The sequence below is a fragment of the Ictidomys tridecemlineatus genome, chromosome 2, assembly GCF_052094955.1.
Source record: "Ictidomys tridecemlineatus isolate mIctTri1 chromosome 2, mIctTri1.hap1, whole genome shotgun sequence".
In the NCBI taxonomy this organism is placed as follows: domain Eukaryota; kingdom Metazoa; phylum Chordata; class Mammalia; order Rodentia; family Sciuridae; genus Ictidomys; species Ictidomys tridecemlineatus.
Genome location: NC_135478.1, coordinates 106,705,465 through 106,716,029, shown reverse-complemented (window position 1 = coordinate 106,716,029; position 10,565 = coordinate 106,705,465). Strand labels below are relative to the sequence as shown.

The window sequence follows — 10,565 nt, the reverse complement described above, 5'->3', positions numbered from 1 at the left end:
TTTGGGAAGCAGACCTCTCCGCCCGCCTCAGCGCCTGGGGCCCTGTCGCATTCGCTCGGGACCGGCGGCCTTCGCATCTGAACGGGCGCGTGGGGGAGCCCGCGGGCCGCGGAGCCGGAGGGGAGTCAGAGGGAGCATGGGGGCGGAGAACAGGGCGGGGAGAGCGGGGAGGGGGTTCCCTAGGGAGCGTGGGGAGTCCGGAGAGCATGGGGAGGGGTCCCAGAGTGCTGGCCTCCGGAGAGCCGGTGGGAGGGTTTGAGAGTGGAAGGCTGGGAGCCTTCTTCAGCCTCTTTTTGGTGGCGACACTGGGTCTCCCTAAGTTGCTCAGGCTGGCCTGGAACTTGTGAGTCTTCTGCTCAGCCTCCTGAGCCTCTGGACCTGGCCAGATCGCTGGTGCTGATGGAAGGACTAGGTAGGTCCCAGCACAGAGACTCAACCCAAACCTGGCCCTAGTGGAGGAGAGGGCTCATTCAATTGGATGTCCAGAGTGGCCACCATCAGCAAGAGTGGATGGAGCTGTACAGCAGCAAGACGGGAACCTGGGCTCTCAGGCCACAAGGGCAGCTGCAGCAAACATTTCCCAGCTTGCAAGCGCAGGTAGAGAGGGGGTCCTCTAAAGCTAGTATCAAGGCTGTCTTTCTGGATGACGTGGTCCGCCTCTCTATCCCTGAACCAGGCTGTGGCATCGGGTGGTAGGAGGGGAGCTGCCTGAGCTGAAAGGGACTTTTTTTTTTGTACTAGAGATTAAACCTGGCCAGGGTGCTTGACCACTGAACCACATTTCCCAGCCCTTTTTATTTTGAGACAGGGTCTTGCTAAGTTGCTTAGGGCCTCACTAAGTTGCTGAGGCTGGCTTTGAACTTGAGATCCTCCTGCCTGAGCCTCTGGAGCTGTGTGGGTTATAGGAGTGTGCTGGCTGAAAGGGATTTTCTGAAGGAAATCAGAAGTCGGGGTTTGGGAGAGTGTGTGTGGCAGGCAAGGCTGATCAAGGGGCCAGTGGGTGTGACATGGCAGGTGACCAGAGTAAGGGGACTCCCACTGCTTTTGAGGTTTTGAGTGCAGGCTGAAGGCTGCATGGAGGGGCTGTTGGCTTTGTGCTGGTGAGAGGTTTCACTGGGGCTTTGTCAGCACTGAAGAAGGACAGTGGCTGGGTCTGAGCAAGCATAGGAAGAGACTGACCGTGGCTGTTCTCCTAGGCAGGTCCTGCGAGGCTGGTGACAGGTCTTATGGCTCCCCAGGGGCCGAGGCATAGTGCTGCTGGAGTGCCTTCAAGCTGCCCATGCTCTGGCCTTTAACAGAGTCCAGGCTCTGAGAGGCAGCTTCCCCCAGCCAGCCCATCAGGTGGGCATGAGGTGCAGGACCTGGGGCCTTCTGTGTGGCCCCTGGGAAGGCCACTGGAGCAGCTGTGGTGGTCTAGCACCTGCTGTCTGCCCTGAACGGTCATTCCTGTCTGGGCTCAGGAAGGCTCGTGTTCAAGGTGAACTCTGCCCATCTGCAGCAGACTGGCTGAGCCAGGGCTGTTCCCAGTGGGCTGGCTGTGGCCTGAGCGTGGTGAGACTGGACCCTGCTTCCTGGACCCAGTGTCCTGCTGGGGATGGACATGCCACTGGGGCACAGGTATCTTTCTGAGACCCACAAAGGTGCCATAGCAGTTGGTGGCTGCCCTGGATTGAGCACACCAGGACATGTATACCCAGAGGATGGACCTGCACTGAGTCTGGAGAGAAGACAGGGGTTAGACCCAGGTGTCCCATGGGGCTACTCATATTGTTGGCCAAAACCCAAAAACAAAAACCAAATTTTGAGAAAACAAAAATAGAAAGTAGGTAACTTCCCACAAACCTGTAAATTACATGTACCATGTGCATACTCACACATCTGTCTCAGCCTCTGAGCTCCTTGATCCAGCCTTGCCTGCTGCCCATGCTCCAGGCACCACCAGTTTCCTTCAGAGAGTCTCTGCTTTGTCCCTGTGGTGCAGGGTTTGCAGATGCTGGCTCTGCCTCTGGAACATAAAGCCCAGTTTGGGCAGCTGGCTCACCTCTGTCCCTGGAATCAGGATGGACACATGAGCCACACCATCCAATGAGAGGCAGGCTGGGGACTTGGGCTGGGGAAGTTTGCGGTCTGGGGTGCTGGCTGAGCTGGGTGCTGCTGGCTGTAGCTTCCTGGGCCATGTGGGAGGCATGTGGGCCTGCAAACAGAGGACAGGCACGTGCACAGGGGAAGTGGGGCCTCCCCTGGACCCGCTGTGCCCTGTGCCCAGCAGGTTCTGGGGGGACAGTGCCTGTCTGCAAGTTGCTGGGCTGCCTGGCAGCCCCAAGGCTCAGGGCTACAGAGCCCACCTGGCCTGGGCCTTCACCTCTGGTAGCCTGAGCTCTGCTGACGAAGGCAGAGTGGACTCTCCTGTCCCTGGAGGTGGCCAGCGCAGACCACAAGCCCAGGCTGGATACCACCTCCCAGCCCCAGCCCTTCTTGTCACTTTTGGCCAGTTCTTGGGGGTTCTCATGGCCTTGTACCGACCCCTCTGCTCAGGTCTGCTAAGTTGGAGACCAGCGGGCACTAGGGACATTTCTACCTCACGGTGGCGAAGCTGGTGATGACTGGGGAAGGAGAAGCCTGGGCCTTGTGCTTAGACAGCACCTGCCCCAGAGGGCCCCAGGGAGGTGGTGGCCCTCCACCAGGCCCCCATGTCTCCGCCAAGCCTGGCTGGGCACCAGTGACTGGGAGGACCAACCCTGGGCCTGCTGGCTGACGCTGCTGGGCGCATGGTATGCAGCCCGCCAGGCCCCCATGCAGGTCCTGACCCTACTTCTGGGCCCCACAGCGTTGAGGGTTGAGCAGGCAGAGGGCTCTTCCCAGGAGGCAGCCCCGGCTCAGCCTGTAGGAGGAGGGTGGATTGGGGCTGGGGCTCGGGCGCTGGAGGGCTCTTCTCTTGCTGGTCCAGAGCCTGGGAGCCTGGGCGGCAGGCTCGGTGTCCCTGGTCTAGCCTGGTGTCTCTACCTGTCCTCCTCTTCTCCCAAGGACCTGTTGGATGGGGTCCACCCCAACAGCCTTCTTACCCGAGTTTCCTCCTCAAAGGCCGTCTCCACTGGTCACTTTCTGAGGTTCTTGAGGTTGGGGCTTCACTGTGGGTTTGGGGGGATGGTCGCACACGTGCAGGAGGGTGAAGGAGCAGGGTCATGGTTGGAGAGGGCAGTGGGGTGGGCCCAGCCCGTGGGGGGCCCAGAGCTGCCCCTGTGCACAGCCTCCCTCTCAGCTTCTGCCTTCCCTCGCGTCCTGCCTAGGAGCACCCAGCCCAGCTACTTGGGCCTCCCTGTCCCTGCACCTGCTGAGCTGGCTGACAGGTGACCCAGAGCTGCAGCCTGCGATGGCATTGAAGGGAGACTCTGTTTTGCAGCAGCTCAGTCCCCACTTGGTACTTGAGGAGGGCTCTGTAGGTGCTGGACACTAGAGTAGCATCAGAGCACTCTGCCTGGCTCACCTTTGCCTGGCTCACCTCCCCCTCTCCTCCAGAGGTCCCCTGCAGGAGGAATAGTTACAGCACCTCATAAAGACACAGTTGTAGTGGGACAGTGGGGGCTTCCTGCCTTCAGGCACGGCTGGCTCCAGGGACCTGCCAGCATCCTTGGACCCCCCCGGGAGCTCTGCTCCTGCCTTGGGATGGGATCCGGGGTCCTTTAGCAGGGTGAAAGGTGTCCCCCACATTCGTGTCCAGGGGGACCTTTGGATGTGTTCATACACATGTGGACAAGGGTCTTTGTGGGTGTGATTGCGTTAAGGATCATGAGATCCCCTGAGGTCATCTCATGGCCTTGTACCGACCCCTCTGCTCAGGTGTGCTCAATTGGAGACCAAACCCAGTGACAGTTAAGTGTCCTCATCAGAGCAGGAAGAGGCTGGGCATGGTGGCCACACCGGCGATCCAGCAACTTGGCAGACGGAGGGGCCGCATTCCAGGCCGGCCTGGGCAGCTCAGGGAGACCCTGACTCAGGAGACCAACAGGGCTGGGCGTGAAGCTCAGCAGTGGAGCGCCCCCCCACTTCAACCCCCAGGGCCACAAGGGCAAGCCTCAGGAGCCACACAGGCTGAGTGGAAGTCCTCTGCTGCTGGCCTCCGAGTGTGTGGCACCTGCATGCGGTAGCCCAGGACCCTCAGGCACCTCCTGGGCCTCCTCAGCTCTGTCTATCCCAAAGGTGAGCCTCCTCCCCACCGCAGGGTCCTGCCCCAGCCAGGCCTCTCCCCTGCGTCCTGCAGGAAGTCCTGGCCGCCTCTCCAGCACCTGGGTGCTCTGACTCCAGCAGCTGCAGTGCTCTCCCTTGGCCCATCCCTCCCTGTGGGCCTCCACTCTGTGTGTCCTCTGCACATGACACTGCCCCGTGCCCACTCCCCTGGCACCCCACCCCTGGTGCTGCTCTGTCTGCTTGCCTCCTGTCTCCCTGGACCCCTGCTGTCCTGCGGAGCATCATGCCTGGCCTGGGGACAGCACTGGAGGGCAGGTGCCAGTAGGAATCGCACCTTCAAGTGCACCCAGCCTGAGCCTGACCACATGTGGGCTGCAGTCTGGCGACCAGGGTGCTCAGGTGCTTGGTGAGGGTGCTGTGGGCTCGCCCTCAGTCTGGCCAGACCCCGTCTGTTCCTGGCCGCCCTGTGCCCGTTCCTTGGCTGTGGCAAAGACCTGTGGGAGGCGGCTGGGCACTGGTGCTGGAGCCTTGTTGACAGTGGCAGGGAGCATGGTGGGCGGGTTCCTGGCTGTGACCCGAAGGCCCTGGGAGGGTGAGGCTGCGGCCCCGGGGAGCTGTGGCACCTCCTGGCCTCGTCCAGCTCACTGGGCAGCAGGAGGGGCTGAGCCCCCAGGGATGTGCATGGGCTCCCTGAGGGAAACAGAGCCACCTCAGATGAGTCTATGGTGCATGGGAGGCTGGACTGTCTCCCTGAGATTGACCCTGGCCCCTGTCCCCAGCGTCCTGCTTCTCCATCCCAACCCACTGGCGCCAGCTGTGGTCCCTGCTACAAAACCCCTCGCCAAGGCCTTTAGTACCTTGCTATTGCCATCTAAAATCATCATGTAAATATTGTGGTATTGTGGTACAATATGGCCGGGCGCGGTGGCGCACGCCTGTGATCCCAGCGACTCGGGAGTCTGAGGCAGGAAGATGCCAAGTTCAAAGCTAGCCTCAGCAATGGTGAGGCCCTAAGCAACGCAGTGAGCCCCTGTCTCTAAATAAGACAAAGGAGGGCTGGAGTGGGCTCAGGGGTCAAGGACCCCTGGTTTCAATCCCTGGCACCAAAAAAAAAAAAAATCGTGGTAAAATATAAAACCTGTCATTTTAACCACTGTTTATTTCTGTGGTGTGGGGGTTGGACCCGGGTCTTACCAGCCCACATTTTGGTATCAGGGTTGAACCCAGTGGTGCTGGATCACTGGGCAGCACCCCAGCTCTTCATTGGTCACTTTGAGACAGGGTCTGGCCAAGTTACTGAGGCCAGTTTTGAACTCCTGATCCTCCTTCCTCAGCTTCCAGAGCTTCTGGGATCACAGGTGTGTCCACGTGCCCAGCACACAGCTGCTTTGGGGCCATTTTTGAGTGCTGCGGTGGCACATGGGGGCAGCCATCACCGCCATCCCTGGGAGCTTTTCATCTTCCCAAACTGAAGCTCTGCCCCATTAAGCCAGCTGTCCCCCAGGACTTGCTGCTCTTGGGCCTTCTGTAAGTGGACTCATGCTGGATGTGTCCTCCAGCACTTGGCTTGTCTCATGGGCACACTGTGCTGGGGCTGTCCCAGGCTGTGCTGGGCCTGTTCCTACCTCTTCATGGCGGTGTAGTGCTCCCATGTGGCTGGATCACAATGCTGTCTACACCTCTCTGGGCATGCTCCTGAGTTCGAGCCCTCAGCTCTTGGGGACAGAGTTGTGGGACTTCACTTTGTCAGCATGCCCCTTTGCCCTCCTGAATGGCACTCCAAAGCCACTCACGTGCTCCTGTTTCTGGTTCTTTAGGATCTGGGCCTCCGTCCCTCCAGCTGCTGGGCTCCCTGGCTCCTCCCCACTGGCCTCCTTAGATGCTACTCTGTCCATCCCTGAGAGGCTCATGGGACAGGCCAGTGGGCCAGTCGCAGGCCCTCTTCCTCCCTCCCCATCTGCAGCCCTGGAGCAATAGCGGACCGCACTCTCAACCCAGAAGCCTGAGCAGGAAAGTGAGCGCCGTTACTTTTGTCCTTAGATCAGCCTCCCGTGTCTCCCCTAGAACAACAGTGAGGAAAGGAAGAAACTCTATGAAGCAGCCTCATTGAGGCCATCAGACGCTGTCCCTGAAGCCTCAGTTCCCCACTCCAGCTGTTTCAGAGAAGTCATGAGTGTCGGTCCCACAACATGCTGGGAAGTTGGCCCTGACGTCCAATCATGGGAGCCCGGGTGGTGGCCGCGACAGAGCCCAGCGGGTGCTCTGCAAAGGCTGGCTCACTGCAAAGGCTGGCTCACGGCTGCAGCCACCAGCGTCCTGCCCCCTGCCCTCGGGACCTTGGGCTGCAGGCAAGGATGTGAGGAGAGAGGCAGGAAAGCTCCCCTGTGGTGTCATCAGGCAGGTCCTGCGTTGGTGTGGCCAGGGCACAAGGCACCCAGGGTGCAGCTTCAGAGGATGTGGGTGGCTGCGTGCCGCTTGTTTTTCACAGTAAGTTTTTTCCCTTCAGTACCAGGGATTGAACCCAGGGCTCCACCACTGAGCTCAACCCCAGCCTGCTTTGCTTTTTGAGACAGGCCTCACTAAGTTGCCGAGGTTGGCCTTGAGCTCCTTTCTCGACCTCCCAAGCTGCTGGGATTACTGGCTTGCAGTCACTGCACCTGGATACAATGAATTTCTGAGTTTACGATTGAGTTACAGCAACACCGGGGACAGCAAAGGACGCTCCCTTCCTCTGTAACAGCTGCCCTGCCACAGGATCCTGGGCACAACTGAAGCCTACAGGACCTGGGACACAGGAGGTCAAGTCACCATGTCTCTTGGGCTCCTCTGGGGTTCTGTGCAAGGTCCCTTTGGGGCCCTGATGCTCTCACCGTCAGCCCGGCAGTGGCCACAGTTCATGGGGCTGGTGCTGCTGGAACACCTGGCAGGGGCGTCTGGGTGTCTCTACCCACTCAGTTACTCTCTCCAGTGTGCTCCTGGGGGCTGCCCCACAGCCCACGGGCAAGGACACCTCCAGGTGTCAGCCTTGTGCCACCAGGGTATAGGGTACAGCCTTGTGCCACCCAGACCCACTTGGCTCATTTGGACGGCATGTGCTCCAGTGGTCCCTTTAGATTGTCCCCTAGTGACACCCAGTTCTCATAAAGTCTGAGCAAGCACTGTGGTGTTCAAACTAGAGACCGACTCCCAGGGGGTCCCTCCACAGGACGCTCAGGGCTCCCTGATCTCTCCGGCATGGAGAACCCACCTTGTGGTCCTTGTTCTGCTATGGCTGTAGAGCCCCCGGCTCCTGTTCCCTGACATGCCATCGCTGTGGGCACTTCTGACCTGTTGGGGCCTTTCCCACCCAGCCTGGGACCAGCCACTCCTCCAAGGCCTGGGCTCCTTCTGGAGGGTGGAATTGGGAACAAGGACCTGGAGTTGGGTGTGCCTGCTGCTCCTGAGGTTGGCGGAGAGGCGTGTGAGTGCATGGACTGTCCTGCCAATGTTTTTGTGGAGCCGTACTGGGGATTGTACCCAAGAGCACTCTACCATTGAGCCGCACTCCCAGCCCTTTTAAAGATCTTGAAAAAAGTTCTTGCTAAATTGCTGAGGCTGGCCTTGAACTTGTGATCCTCCTGCCTTAGCCTCCCAAGTTGCTGGCATGACAGGCGTGGGCCACCAGGCCCTATTTTGTCTCCCCATTTGACTTCCCAGAAGTAGGCGTGCTACAGAGGATGTGCTCAGCATGACCTGCTGGGTAGGGCCTGTGGCAGTGTGGAGCGGCTTCCCAGGCTACCAGGTGTGTTGCCCTCCTAGACACTGGGCACACAAGGAAAGCAAAGCTGCTCTTGGGCAGCCACAGGGCTCCAGGGACCTAGAAGGAGTATTGCCATGGCAAGTCTGCCCTTGCTCTGCACCCCGTGGACCTGGGAGGACCTGTAGGGAATGTGGTCCATACTGGCAAGGGCACAACCTGGCTGTATTTCTGCCTTAGCCTAACAACCCACTATCTGTCCAGGGGAGGATGTGGAGGCCCCTCAGCTCCAGTCTGAAGTCCTCTGCCTCTGCACCCCAGGTGCCCCTGCTCAGCAGTTCGCGGGCTTGTGATTAAGCAGCTCTTCCCATCGCTGACAGGAGCTCCTGCTTGCCACAGACGTTTTTTGGGCTGTCCTTTCCAGAGAACCCTGCACAGCCCAAAAACGGAGGCGGCTGGCATGGACTTGCATGGAGCAGGCCAGGAGGCCCCTCATGCTACTGAGAATGGGTGTCTGGCACCCCTGGTGTTCCCAGCCCAGGGGCATGTGACGGCCACCAACCCTGTGCCGTGGAGCCTGGGAAAGCTGTGGGCTCCTGGGCGGCCCTGTGCGGTAACAGCACCAGTTTCTTCTGGGCTTGTCCTCGTCGCCACTGCTAGCCAGGGACCATGCCGTGCCAGCTGAAAGCCACTCTCTAGGACCCGAGACCCTAATGGAGTCCAAAGGAGAATGGCTGGGACTCGCCTTCTGCAGGGGCTCAGTGGGCCACCCAGAATGGCAGTGACTTGCCAGGGGAGGGGGCAGGAGGGCCTCCCTGGGGACCCAAGTGACACAGGCTGGGTAGCGCATGGCAGATGCTGCCACCCCAGGTGGATGAGGGCTGGAACCCATGCCACCTCATGGCTGCCCCCACCCCATGCTGTCCAGGGCCAACCCTCATACCCCCAGATGCTGTAGAGGGCAGGCAATGCAGTGACAGAGCCAGAGCTGCTGACTTAAAAACTCAGGGCAAAAGGCAGCCATGGACAAGCAAGGGCGTGTCCAGGAGGGCCCAGAACTTAGAGGCCACCACCCAGGGCCTCACCCTTCCTCCACTGCAGTGATGCTGCTCACAAAGACCCGACCCCCCCAGCCCATCTAAGGCCTCCTCTGCCCTGTGGCCTCCCCCAGCATCCTGGACACCTTGCAACAGGCATGCCACGAGGCACAGTGAGTGCCACCTGGCAGGCTCAACCCCAGTGAGGATGCCCAGCAGGACAGACGGGAACTGGCGCATCCTAAGGGTCCCATGTGACTACAACCGTTCCCACCACTCCGTGCTGCTCCCGCCAAAGGCCGGTCAGCAGTGCCTGTGAGAAGCAGGGTCCTGCCGACATGGCTCCTGAGCAGTGTTTCCCCAGCAGGAGCGCCGGTGCTAGCCTACACCAGGTGCCCTCTGCAGAGGATGGTGCCGAGGGGAACAGGTGCACACCACCCTAGGTGAGCCCCCCATGGGGCAAGGCTGGCTGGTGGGGCAGGATGCAGAAGAGCTTCTACACACAGCACCTGCAGCTGCACCCTCAGCAGGAGACCATGCCCTCCTGATGCAGGGGAGGCCAGGCTCGTGCTGTGTGTGGGAGGCAGGGATTCCTGTGTGGGCACCTCAGGGCCTGCCCTGCGCTCAGTGGTCCTGGTGGCAGAGACGGCTTATGTGGGGACGCATGCAGCGTGCCCTACAAAGCACACGGGGGACACGTGGGTCCTGGCCAGCGAGGGACACAAACCTGCACCTTCATCCGCATACTCAAACCTATGGGGCTTCCGAAGCCCAGTACAGGGTGCCTCTGGGCAGCTGGTGCCTTGAGGGCTGCACCGTGTGACATTGCCACCACATGGGCTCTCCAACAGCGCTGCCAAGCCTGTTGCGTGGGGACACACTGCCATCCCAGAGGCTGACTGCGTCCAGGTGCCTCACTGGGGCTGTGCAGGTCATGAGCAGCTGCTGCGGGAGGGCAGCAGGCAGGACAGGTGAGCCCAGCTGCCTTATGTACATGGCGTCCGCTAGGAGGCGAAGCTCATGAAGGGGCACTGTGAGCCCAAGAAGGCAGACACAGCTCCAGGCTGCCAGCTAGAAAAGGTGTTTCTTCCATTTTATTTGATAATACATTTTCACAGAAACATGATATTATTTACAAATATACAAGTAAGAGACTGCTGGTCAAAAATCTTAAACTGAAAATGTCATCAAAAATTAATTTACAAAAGCCACCAACTGTCCCCAGAGTCTTGGGTGGTGAGCCTGGACGGTTCTGCCCCGGGCCTGCCAGCAGCAAGCTCTTCCACTCCGACTTCCGCGGCGGTGGCTCCAAGCTGCGGGCCACACAGGGCTTCGGGTCGTGCAGTAGGCTGGCTCCATGGCCACTGCCTTAGGAGGCGCTGGTTTGCAGGTTTTTGGAAGCTGCGAGCATTGCTCTGACTTTGGCCATGAGATCCTGCACAGGGTGAGACAGGGACCTGACCACTGGGCGGGGAGTTCACGGACCCGTGGGGACGGGGGAGCAGAGCCTACACACTGGCCAGAGGTGGCCTGGGAGGTTGGGTGTGGGCTGTGGGCACGTTCAGGCTGCACTGAGGCCAAAGCCCCCTCTCAACTTTGACGTCCGT

At 60.0% G+C, this 10,565-nt stretch overlaps 1 protein-coding gene across 3 annotated transcripts in view; it reads right to left on the bottom strand.

The window, feature by feature from the left end:
- Positions 1-10,023: 10,023 nt before the first annotated feature.
- Sfswap (splicing factor SWAP) overlaps positions 10,024-10,565 on the bottom strand; it is a 65,647-nt gene continuing 65,105 nt past the window's right edge. For all 3 annotated transcript variants that reach the window (XM_005336340.5, XM_005336339.5, XM_013363365.4), the window contains one exon: positions 10,024-10,393. In XM_005336340.5, coding sequence (XP_005336397.1) covers positions 10,328-10,393 — 66 coding nt within the window. In that variant the 3' untranslated portion in view covers positions 10,024-10,327. The remainder of the gene's footprint in view (positions 10,394-10,565) is intronic.